Below are 13,089 nucleotides of genomic sequence, written 5' to 3'. Positions count from 1 at the left end.
TAAGTATGAACCCCTCAGTGTGCATACGGTGGTTTAGAGTTCCACAAGGTCTCACAGTACCTGCACCCCATGCTCCATCTTTTCTAGGGAAGGAGCAGGCAAGCTGACTCCTTCACCCTGTGTGTTGGACTGAACCTTAGTTTCACAAATCACATCATTTTACAGACAATTCAGACACTGAGAAAACTCAAGGCTTGTTTGAAACACCAGTTGCCCCCCAGTCGATTCCAACTCATGGTGAGCCCTTCTGTGTCCAAGCAGAACTGTGCTCCGTAGTTTTCAAGGGCTGATTTTTCAGAAGGGGACTCTGGGTGGACTCTGATCTTCATCCTTTCTTTGGCAGAGGAGAGCGCATCACCATTCGCACCACCTGGGATGCCCTTGTTTGAAAAGATGGGCAGAAATATAACACATTATAATGAAAGTCACTTTCCTCCTATGAGTTAGGTTTCTTCTCTTAAGTATCATCCATCTTATCAGAGACAGCCATAAATAATAATAATAAGAAAAAACTAGGAATGTCTAACTTCTCAAATAAAATAGAGTTTATAAAGACAGTGTATACTTCTCATTACCTTGACTCAGTATTTCTGAAAGAAACCATAGCTGCTTTTTGTCCTGCTTATTTACATGTTGTTAAGCGCTTGAAAATAACCAAAAAACCACACTCACTGCAGTATGTCTATGGAAGTAGATTACCCAGTCTTCCTTCCGAGGAGTGCCTGGTGGGTTTGAACCGCCAGCCTTCTGGTTAGCAGTCAAGTGCCTTAGGCACTAGGCCACCAGAGCTCCTACAATTAACCAAAAGGTTAGCGGTTTGAAGCCACCCCGAAGCGCTTGGAAGAAAGACCCAGTGATCTGCTTCCCAAAGCTGACAGCCTTGAAATCCCTTTGGAGGACAGACCTACTTTGCGCACATAGGGTTGCCTTGAGTTAGAATCAAATCGGTGGCAACTGTTTTTTTTTTTTTTTTTTTCCATTTTATTTACCCTCAGGGCTGGTAGGGATATGGTCTGGTTTTTTAAAAAATAATTATTGTTTTTTGTTTGTTTGAAGCTCGTAGATAGCTCTTCCCAGTACTGAACTATTTTCCGCCCAGTTCCGCAAACAACAGTTTAAGGACAGAGGATTTAACCTCGGGATTGCAGATTCCCTTGTGTCCATCGGCGACCAACACCCATCTCCACCCCGCCCCCCGCCCCTCAGACCTAGATCCTCCTCATAGTTGACACTGGTCACCTTCAGAACCGTGACCCTGGGGTCTCCAGCCTGCATCCTTTGCCTCCCGTCCCAGGACACCAGTCCGGGCTTAACTTTGTTAGTTGGGAGGGAGGCTTGCGCCTTCGGCTGGGGGCTGCTTCGGCCTGCTGGCTCTCTCCTTTCACCCCTTCCCGAATGAGAGCAAGATTCAAGTGGACTGAGCACATCCCCCAAGCGGAACCTGCCAGTAGCAGGCCGGGGGGCTGACGTGGGCCGAGGAACACAGGCCAAGCAGGCCATTTTCACCTGCGTAATCGCGGGCTGGGGAGCCGCGAGGTAGCAGCGGCGGCGGCGGCGGCGGCGGCGGCGGCGGCGGCGGCAGCGCCGGGAGCAGGAGGAGGAGCAGAAGCCGTGGCCGCGGCGGCAGTGGGAGGAGGAGGAGCCGAAGCGGGAAGAGCGGCAGGCGGCGGCGCGGCCGGAGTTGCAGCAGCGGCAGCAGCGGCGCTGATACCCCGCAGCCTCCCCGCGTCCTGAGTCCCGGCGGGGGCAGCAGCAGGGAGCGCCCGGCCGCCCAGCCACCTCACCTCGGCCCCGCGAAGCAGCCATCGCCGCGCCCCCGGGACCGTCAGCCATGGCCGCTCCTCCAGATCCGCAAGATGAGCTGCTGCCGCTGGCCAGCCCCGGGTCTCAGTGGTTCGGGGACCGGGGGGAGGGGGAAGACGAGGCGGTGACGCTGAAAGGGGCCAAGGCGACGCCACCGGCGGGAGAGCCGGGCCGGGGCTTGGGCGCCGGCGCCCGGGAAGACGCGCCGCGGGAACCGGGCTCGGGCTCCGCCGGGCCGCCTCCCGTTGCCGTGGAAACTGCATCCACAGGTAAGGCAGGCCGGCGCGGCTGCCCCGCAAATGGCGTCGGGGGCCCGGGTCCCCAGCCGGTCCCCTTCTCCGGCACCCTGCTCACTCTACCTTAAGCGCCAGCCCCACCTCCCTCCCCCACTTCGCCGTGGAGGGACTGGAGGAAAACAGAAATTTCATTTTTCCAAAGACTCGGACGAAGATACTGATCCTATGATCATCATGATTTAGGCTTTTGAAATTGCCCTCGTAAGCCAGCGATCTCAGTGTCTGGGCAGCTGGCGCCCGGCTGCAAGTTTCTTTCCCCTGTCGGGGGTTAGGGGCTCTTTGGCCCGCTGGGTAGGTTGTGATGATTTTTGGGGGCGTGTTTGCGCGCAGCGTGCGCACCAGCGACAGGACACGCTGACAACAAAGCGTCGGGCAGGCCGGCTGTCTCTAGACCCAGCTTGGTCCAGGGCAGAGATGTAGGCTTGAACTCTCCCGTATTCCTTCGCTCCACAAATCGCCACTCCCTACTCGCTCCCAGTCCCCTTCCAGCCCTCCACCTACCCACGAAAAACAGAAATCCCAAGGTGTGTGTCTGTGTAATTCAGGACCGGCAACGTTGCAGGCGGGTTGGGAGTTGTGGCAGCCCCCGCCCAGGACCTGTTTTCTTTCCACCTTCCGGGACCACCCCCCCCAACCACCACCCCGCCATCCTGTAGGGAGTGTTGAAACTTGGAACCCCAAAGTGCGTGTGTGTGGGGTCTGCTGCGGTGTTGGACGGTTTGGGTGGTGGTGAGCGGAAAAGACATTTTACCAGCCGTCTGGATCCACCCGAGGGTTTGCAAGTTGCCCTGGGCTGGGCCTCGCTGAGCCGGAGTAGACTCCACTTGAGCCGGAGCGCGCCGGTGCCCTTAGTCTGGCCAGAGTCGGGACCCAGGTGCATCCTTCTCCCCTTGGCGAGGGTTGGGAGAGGCACACTTTGGGGAGGGGTTGTCGGCCGGGTTAGCGCTGTTTCCGGGGAGTTGAGTAGAGGGTGTTGTGCTGTTCTCAGAAAGCTTTGTTGTGATGGAGTGGGAGTGGTGCAGTATTGGAAACGTAGCTCAAAGGTCTGGGTAAATGCACCCCGAGGAAGAAGGTAAAGGGGACAAGATTGGCGTGCATGCTCCTGGCCTCTAGTTTAGGGGACCACCTTTCTTAAGGTCTCTATTGTCCGGTTGTACGGAATGCCTGAGACAGTCTTAATTCTGCCATGGGGCAAAAGGTCTGAGCTCTGGAAAGGAGGTTTGGGGAATGAGCTGAGTAAAAGATGAAGGGGAGAGGAAAAGTGGAGACTATATACGAGGGGAAAAAAAAAATGAAGAAAGGAAAAGAAAAGATTAACAAACAGGAAACCCCTTTTGTCATATATTAATATCTCAGAGCAGGAAAGGATATAAATAGAAGGATTGCTGCCCAACCTTTGTTTCAACTTTTGGGCCTGAAAAAACTGAAAAACAAAGTTCTTTATAGTTGTAAAAGGAGACAGGGCTAGTAGAAAGCAAGGTAGTTTTTGTTATGACTTCTCTTTGATGAGGGTAGCTCAAACTTCAAAACCTTTGCCCATTATGACTAAATTACTTCTTTATAAATGTTACTCAGCTACCATTAGTGTTCCCAAGGTAGGTGCACTAAGGAAAGGAACTAGGTGTCTTGTGTTCAGTAACACAGTATCCACTAAAACGAATTACTATATATAAAATGCTTAGAACAATTCCTGTCACATATTAGGCATTAGCCATTTTAAACATTGGTAATATAAAAATTATTTTACTTTGTTAAATTGTTAGGGGATTTCTAGGCAAAAATAGACACAGAAAAATCAAGCCTAAAGCTTATTTTGGAGCTCTGGTAGCATAGTGGCTAAGACACTTGACTGCTAATCAGAAGGCTGGCGGTTCAAACCCACCAGCCACTCCTCGGAAGGAAGGTAGGACAATCTACTTCTGTAGTGACACTGCCTTGGAAACCCAAGGAGGGGTCGCTATGAGTCGGGTCCGACTCGAAGGCACATAACAACAACAACAAAGCTTATTTTGGGTAGAAGAAAAATGAGGGAGAAAGGACACACCTTTTATTAAAATCAATATTAACATAGAAATGTTGATATATTTATGTTTAAATTTAATATTAGTATAGACATATCAGGATATTAATATTAATGTAGAAACATTAATATATATCAATATATTAATATAGACTGGGAGGGCTGCTATAAGATACTGAGATGCCAAAAGTGATAATCTAAATAAATAACTGTTGTTGTTGTTGTTATGTGCCGTGGAGTCGGGACCTGACTCATAGTGACCCCTCCTTGGGTTTCCGAGGCAGTATCTCTGGTAGCTACCAGAGCTCTCTGGTAGCATAGTGGCTAAGGCACTTGACTGCTAACCAGAAGACTGGTGGTTCAAACCCCCCAGCCACTCCTCGGAAGGAAGATGGGACAATCTACTTCCGTAGTGATACTGCCTGGGAAACCCAAGGAAGGGTCGCTATGAGTCGGGTCCTGACTCAACGGCACATAACAACAAATAACTAGATCTTGAAAAATTGGAATTGAATGTGGGCCAGCTTCCTCACCTGGTATTTAAGTTCTATTGTGATGAAAAGTCAGCAGGTGAATCCTCAAGTTTATCACAGAAAAACTCAGAGGAAGTGTGCTTTACTTTTGGAAAAAGAATGATGCTCTGTGGGACTCAAATTAAGAACTCACTTAGACTTTTAGGGTGATGCATGTAAATAGGTTTTGTTTCTTTCTCAGATGGAACAATGAAATGAAAGATGGATACTGATGTTTTAAAATCTCTGTTTCTGAAAAAACACCACTAATCATGCCATCTGGGCACAATTCTGTTATTTATTTTTATACATTGATGGTAATTAAAGTTCCAAAAATATTTCTCAGTAATATCCTGGAATTAATTTATATTTAAACATCATTAAGCAGCAGTCTGGAATCTCCACTGAAACCTGTCCACCATGGGTGACCCTGCTGGGATTTGAAATGCTGGTGGGATCATCTCCAGCCTCACAGCAACACACAAGACCCCACATTATGACAAGGATCATAACAAATTATGGGTAACATTGAGAAGAATGGGAATTCCAGAACACTTAACTGTGCTCCTGAGGAACCTGTACATAGACCAGGAGGCTGCTGTTCAAACAGAACAAGGAGATACTATATGGTTTAAAATCAGGAAGGGAGTTGTCAGGGTTGTATCCTTTCGCCATACTTACTCAATCTGTATGCTGAGCAAATAATCTGAGAAGCTGGGCTGTATGAAGAAGAACATGGCATCAGGATTGGAGGAAGAATCATTAACAACCTGTGATATGCAGATGACACAACTTTGCTTGCTGAAAGTGAAGATGACTTGAAACACTTACTGATGAAGATTAAAGACTTCAGTCTGCAGTGTGGATTACACCTCAACATAAAGAAAATGAAAATCTTCACAACTGGACCAATAAGCAGCATCATGATACATGGAGAAAAGATTGAAATTAAAGATTTCATATTATTTGGTTCCACAATCAACACCCATGGAAGCAGCAGTCAAGAAGTCAGAGGATGTATTCCACTGGACAAATCTGCGGAAAAGACCTCTTTCAAGTGCTAAAGAGCAAAGATGTCTCAGACTAAGTGCCCTTAACCCAATCCATGGTGTTTTCAATTGCCTCATATGCATGTGAGAGCTTCGGGAGACCAAAGGAGAGTTGATGCTTTTGAGTTGTGGTGTTGGGAAGAATGCTGAAAGTACCGTGGACTGCTTAAAGAGCTAACAAATCAGGCCTGGAAGAAGTGCAGCCGGAATGCTCCTTGGAAGCGAGAATGGCCAGACTTCGTCTCACTTACTTTGGCCATGTTGTCAGAGGGGACCATTCCCTGGAGAAGGATATCATGCATTCTGGTAGCATAGTGCCTAAGGCATTTGACTGCTAACCAGAAGGCTGGCGGTTCAAACTCATCAGCCACTCCTCGGGAGGAAGGCTGGGCAATCTACTTCCTTAGAGATACTGCCTCAGAAACCCAAGGAGGGGTCACTATGAGTCAGATCCGACTGGATGGCAGTGAATGAAAGTGGAGGGTCAATGAAAAACGGGAGGGCCCTCCATGAGATGGATTGACACAGTGGCTGAAACAATGGGCTCAGGTATAGCAAGGACTGTGAGGCTGGCACAGGACCAGGCACTGTTGTGTTCTGTTATACGTAGGGTCGCTATGAGTCGGAGCTGACTCGATGGCACCTAACAACAACAACAACAACAAAGCAGCACTATTAAACTCCATCAGCATTGTAATTTCAGATATTTGAATTTCTGCTGTCTTTTTGTATAGAATGGAAATGTTCTCACAAAAAGTAACATGCTCTTCTAAAGCTACAATATTTCAGGTCTAAAATTTAGAACGACCATGTGAAATGATATCCTTTGCTAGAGGAACGTTTAATGCACCATATGTAGGCTACAACATGTTAAGAGTCATTAATCATGAATCAGTGTCATCATCTAATAACTTTATACAAAGGATGTTAAGAAGAATTACTGTTTTTTTTTATCATCAGTTATTTTATTCCTGGAAACTATTCAGAAGGGGCATCCTATAACAAAAGGATACAAGAATGGCCCTTTGTTTAAAGAAAGAATTTAAAGTAAAACGTTTGAACAAAATGAAAGAGGAAGCATTTAACTTTTTGGCTGCTTTGGAAATTAACTCATTGACTTCTTTGTGCACAGGATGCAAAATAGAGAACAGAATGAAGAATCTTCTGGAGAAATACATTTAAAATGATTTTCTTCAGTAATGTTAATTTATACATAATTGCAAAAAAGAAAAATATTTTCCCAACTTACTTTACTTTGACTATAGGGTTCACAAAGTTACCATATATATGTATGTGTGTGTGTATAATTATATATATGTCATCCACCACTCATCTGTCAGTTAGTCTTACTAAGGTGGCTTGTGTATTGCCATGAGGCTGGAGGCTATGCCATTGGTGTTTCGAATACCATCAGGGTTACCCATGGTGGACAGATTTCAGTGGATCTTTCAGACTGAAACAGACTGAGAAGCAGGATGGGACCATTCACTTCTGAAAGAATTGGCCACTGAAACAACCTTATGAATAGCCATGAAACACTGTCTGATATATTACTGGAAAACTTTATGAAGAGCTGTGAAACAGTTTGAAGACTAAGGTGAGCCTAATCTAAGCCATAGTATTTTCAATCACCTCATATACATGCAAAAGCCAGACAATGGATAAGGAAGAGCAAGGAAAGAATTGATGCCTTTGACCTGTGTTGGTGAAGAATAATATGGACTGCCAGAAGAACAAACAAATTTATCCTGGAAGAAGTGCAGCTGGAATGCCCCTTAGAAGTGAGAATGGCCAGTCTTCCACTCACCTACTTTGATCATGTGGTCAGAAGGGACCACTCCCTGAAGAAGGGTATTATGCTTGGTAAAGTAGAGGGTCAGAGAAAAAGGGGAAGATCCTCAATGTGATGGATTGACACAGTGGCTGCAATATTGGACTCAAGCACAGCAAGGATTGTGTGGATGGCACAAGACGGGGCAGTGTTTCGTTCTGTTGATTCTCCTATGAGTTGGAATCAACTCGATGGCAGTGAGTTTGGTTTTGGGTATACACACACACACACACACACACACACACATATATATATTAGCATATATAGAGACATGTGTATTATATACATATATATGTACATATGTATATGATATACATATATATTATAGACATGTATATATTTGCTGTTGTTGTTAGGTGCCTTCAAGTTGATTCTGACTCATAGTGACCCTCATTGGGTTTCCAAGTTTGTAAATCTTTATGGAAGCAGACTGACTCATCTTTCTTCCATGGAGAATCTGCTGGGTATGAACCACCAACCTTTTGGTTAGCAGCCAAATGCTTTAACCACTATACCAGCAGATATATATATATATACACACACACATACATACATACCAAAAATCCTCAGCACTGGGCCCATTAACATCATGATAAATGGTGAAGAAATTGAAGTCATCAAAATTTTATTCTACTGGGATCAATAATCAATGCCCAAGGAAAGAGCAGTCAAGAAATCAAACAATTTATTGTATTGGGCAAATCTTCTGTAGAAGACCTCTTTAAAGTTCAAAAAACAAAGATGTCACTTTGATGACTAAGGAGTGCCAAGGTCTTCTCTCTCTTTCTCTGTATGTGGGTATATTTATAGCAAAAGGCTTATGTTTTTACTGGAAATACTATTCTTAGCTTATCACAGTTTCAGTGACTTTCAGAATGATTTACATATCCTGTGTTTTTGTGTTTAATATAAATCTAGAGAACCATAGCATGACCAATCATCCTGTAAAGTCCGTTTAAAGACTAGACTGACTGTCTTCACTTTGGGTTGTGTTTGATAGAAATGGGTTATTGTTGTTAGTTGCTGTCGAGCGGCTTGTACTCATACAGACCTCACATATAACTGACCCACACAGTGCCCAGCCTTGCACCATCCTCACAGTCGTTGGTATGTTTGAGTCCACTTTTGCAGCTACTGTGTCAACCCATCTCATGACTAATTTCTCCCTTTTTTGCTAATCTTTTACCAACCAGTGATTGGTCCTTCCAGATGATGTATCCAAAGTAAGAGATATGAAGTTTTGCCATCCTTGCTTCTAAAGAGAATTATGGCTGTACTCCTCTCAGACTAATTTGTTTATCTTGGCAAGCCACAGTATATTCAATATTTTTTTGCAAACACCATCATTTTTTTATTTTTATTTTTTGTTTTTGTAGCGTTCTTTCCCCTCCCCTCCTGCCCCTGGTAATCAACAAAGAAAGTTTCCTTCCATGTATAAAATTTCCTTGACTTTTCACAATAATGAGCTAATACAGTATTTGTCCTTCTGTGATTGACTTATTTCACTCAACATAATGTCCTCCAAGTTCATCCATGCAGACACCACAATTTGAATGTGCCAATTCTACTTTGGTCTTCCTTTTTCATTATCCAACTTTTACATGCATATAGGTGATTAAAAAGACCTTGGCACACCTTAGTCATCAAACTGACATCTTTGCTTTTTGAACTTTAAAGAGGTCTTTTATAGCAGATTTGCCCAATGAAACATGTTTGATTTCTTGACTGTTGCTTCCATAAGCATTAATTATTGATCTAAGTAGAATGAAATCCTTGACAGCTTCACTTTCTTCACCATTTATCATGATGGTTATGGGCCCAGTAGTGAGGAGTTTTGTTTTCTTTACATCCAGATGTAATCCATACTGAAGACCACATAATGAGCAACTCTGCTCCAAACCCTCAGAGTTAGGAGTAGATGGACAGTCTAGAAAAGAGGTGGAAGGAAGAAAGTGTAAATATCTTAAATTTAGGATCATTTCCAGAAATTTCCTTCAGGATTTGTAAATGTCAATCTTCTGTTTTCTTTCATCATTTGAGAAAGCTACAGTGCTACTTAAACAGGAAGAAATAGTACACTTTGTTTTACAATATTGTAAAAAATATATGAAAAGAATAAAAGAGGTTGGAAACCTAGTATAACTTAATTCTCAGGACACAGCTTCTGGGTATAATCAATAACGTTTTCTGGCAGTGAGTAAGGTGTATGTCCTTCTTTTTCATGTAGGGAATTCAAATTAGGTTAAACTAAAATTTAGAAACACTTACATACCCTAAAAATACATTTATAAATGGATTTTTATTAAGGCTTTCAGAATAATTTTCCTTTTGTGAACTTGCTGTTCCAGGAAACTCATATCTCTTACTGCCCCTCAAAAAGCAAAATAAAACAAAAAGCCACCCATAGGCTCTCCTGCTTGCATCTCTTTTCTAAGCTATCCATATACTTCTATTTCTGAAGGTTTGGAAAATAGTTGTTGATTATCTTGTTCATTATGCTTTCTATCGTGGATCACATGGGTTATGGAAAGTTTTAACTATCTGTAAAGTGAGAAGCCATTGTGGTTCAATTCAACTTAGTAAACATAAATTGAATGCTTCCTTTGTGCAAGAATCTTTTAAAAACAGATTGTTGTTTCCTAGAACATGGGCATCTTTCTATTTCACATTATTTTTTTGTTTAGCCAAATAGTTTCTTTTGTGTCATTTGTCATTTTCTTCATCCTCAAGTTACTGCTGGAAGCTTGACCAGAAGGTCATTATAATAATCTAACCACATGGGCAAAAGGGCATGAGTTTGTTTTCTGAGGTCAACATAGACTAAATAAATATGAGTACAACTTGCTCAGACTGCATAGCTGGGGGAAAATAAAATCCATACATCTATCTGTCTATATCTATATATGTACATACCTACATACCTATCTACCTACTTATCTATCTATTTCATTCCATGGTCCTTCACAGAAATAAATGTGGCTGAGTATTACTCCAAGATCTTTAGATTACTTAGTTGTGGTATTTTAATATTAAAGTAAGTTGTTTCAATATAATTGAAAGAATTTAAGGGAGCTTAGAAATAAGTTCTGTAAAATTGGAGGGCAGCAAAAGCAGAAAACATTTTTAAAGAAAAATAATATATTCCCATCAGAATGCTCTCCACTAAAGTCATTGTAAAGAACATGATCATAAACTGAAAGATAAACAAACAACCCAGTTTTGTTTATTTAAATAATATTTGAGGGCAAAAAGAGCAACGAAGAGAGCATGACCATGAGAGGTCACTGCTTGTGGAGGATGCTGTATTGACGTAAATGACAAAAGGCGAGGAAGAGCTTCTTGATTCAAATTCAGCCTGTTTTATTTAAACCAGATAGTGATTCTGAAGTTGGGCAGTGGAGAACAAACAGAGAGACTGGAAGCCCTAAAGTAGTAAACAGATTATAAAATTCTGTAGCATGGCTTAATGACATCAGTTCTTCAGATCCAACCACTTCATATCTTACTGAACAAGTTTGCTGAGCAGTTTGAAAATCATTGCCCACGTCTTTTAAGAGTAAGACTAAGGCTAGAAAAGTCAAAATGGGTGAGTGATTTTCAAAAAGGGGAAAATGGTGCATTCCTAAAATTTATAAGCCCAATGTTTGTAATGTTGATTACTGGTAGAAGTTAAAGCAAAAACCAAACTCACTGCAGTTGAGTCGATTTGACTCATAGCGACCCCTCCTTGGGTTTCCGAGGCAGTGTCTCTATGGAAGTAGATTGCCCAATCTTCCTTCCCAGGGGTGGCTGGTGGGTTTGTACCACCAAACTTCTGGCTAGCAGTCAAATGCCTTAGGCTCTACGCCACCATACCAAATATTTTCAACTCCTTAGAAAAGACTAGGTTGAGCACTAGAAATTCTGATTGGTTCACTAAAAAAAAAAAAAAAAAAAAAAAGCCCATACAACATCATTTCCTTTTTGCTAGATTCAGAATCACCAACATAACTTACTAAGCACAGGAATTCTGTGAAGGACTCACCTTACATAAAGAGATAGAAAGCATATCCTTTAGTTTTGAAAATGGCACAAAGCTTCAGAGAAAGGTTGATTTACTATGGGGAAGAATTGCTATTAAAAAAATCTTACTTTTAATGTGCAAAAAATTAACTCTTTTCATTAAAATCATTGCTCTAATTTTTAAAATTCCTTTTTGGAGTAGGTAATAAGTGTAGGTAGTATAAAGTTTAGAAGACACAAAAGGGTATATGGAGAAGAGACATCTTCTTTTCACCTGTTCCCAACCAATTATTGACCTACCCCAGAGGTAATCGTGGTTATCAGTTTCAGCAAGATAACATTAATTAAGTAATTCATGAGTGTACTATTATTTATGAAACCTAGGCTCTATGCCAGACATTGAGTACAGACATTCTAAGTACTTAGGATGAAATAGAGAAAAAGATGGATAAAAGCCTGTCTTCCATGAAGCTTAAATTCTTTTTCTTTTTTTGTGGGAGGATGGGGAGAAGAGAGAGAGAGGAGATAGAGAAAAAATGTATATCAAAGGATGATGAGTGCGATGGAGAAATTTAAAACATGGTAATCAAAAGACAGTGGAGGAATAGTCAAAGACGGCTGAAGACCTCTTTGATCAGGTGACATGAGTGCAGAGATGTGAGAAAGAGTAGGTCATGCAGATGTCTAGGGGAAGACCATTTTGGGCAGAGGGAACAGCCTGTGCAAAGGGCATGGATGAGGGTATGCATAGCATGTTCCGGGAACAGTGGGGAGGCCACTGAAGCAGAGCAAGCAAGGACCATTTGTAGGAGATGAGCTCAGAGAGTTTGAAGGATAATGGGCAGATTAGGTAAAGTCTTGTAGGCTGTTGTGAGAACTTTGGACATTCCTCTGCCTGCAATGGGAGGAACTAGAGGGTTTTCAGTAAAGGAGGAACATGTTAAGTTTTAGAAGTTAAGTTTAATCAATCACTTTGGTCACTGTGCTGAGAATCTAACATGTGGGTGCTGGTGATGGGGGTGGGGTGGGGAGTGGAGCAAGAATGACTAACTAGAAGATTGTTGCAGTAATTCAGGCAAGAGATGATGGTGGCTTACACCTAGGTCATAGCTTTGGAGGAGTTAAAAAGTGGTTATATGCTGAATGTAGAACTAACAGGATATTCTAAAATATTGGATGTGAAATGTGAGAGAAAGGAGTCAAAGATGATGTCAAGATTTTGGCGTGACTGTTAGACAGATAGAGATAAATACTGATTTGGGTGAAGAGAAGGGCAATGTACCAAATGTGAGTGACTAATATGACACCATTGAGGATGAGAAAGACATAGAGAGGTACATGGGAAGTACAGACAACACATATGAACCCTTTTGCATATACAGTACTGAGTTGTCAGTGAAGACAAACATAGGTATGTGGATGGATAGATAGGTGGACAGGCTAAATGATTAGGTATGTCTATGAAATGGGGAGTGTATTCAAGATCATATATAGGGTTGGCAGACAATGGTCCTATAAGTTTATGTGAATGATCAGAATTCCCAGGTGTATAGTAGAGCTGACAAGGGGCAAGGTT

General features: G+C 42.6%; 1 protein-coding gene across 1 annotated transcript in view; it reads left to right on the top strand.

The window, feature by feature from the left end:
- Nucleotides 1-1,831: 1,831 nt before the first annotated feature.
- The window catches only part of LOC103203999 (reticulon-1), a gene marked incomplete at its 3' end in the record, with an annotated part of 181,445 nt that continues 170,187 nt past the window's right edge, over nucleotides 1,832-13,089 (top strand). Inside the window, exon 1 of the mRNA XM_007949101.1 lies at nucleotides 1,832-2,072. Within this exon, the coding sequence (XP_007947292.1) occupies nucleotides 1,832-2,072 (241 nt within the window). The remainder of the gene's footprint in view (nucleotides 2,073-13,089) is intronic.

This window comes from Orycteropus afer, unplaced genomic scaffold (assembly GCF_000298275.1).
Source record: "Orycteropus afer afer isolate SDZICR_OR568_19922 unplaced genomic scaffold, OryAfe1.0 scaffold00237, whole genome shotgun sequence".
Lineage (NCBI taxonomy): Eukaryota > Metazoa > Chordata > Mammalia > Tubulidentata > Orycteropodidae > Orycteropus > Orycteropus afer.
This window is presented reverse-complemented; position numbering and strand designations above follow the sequence as displayed.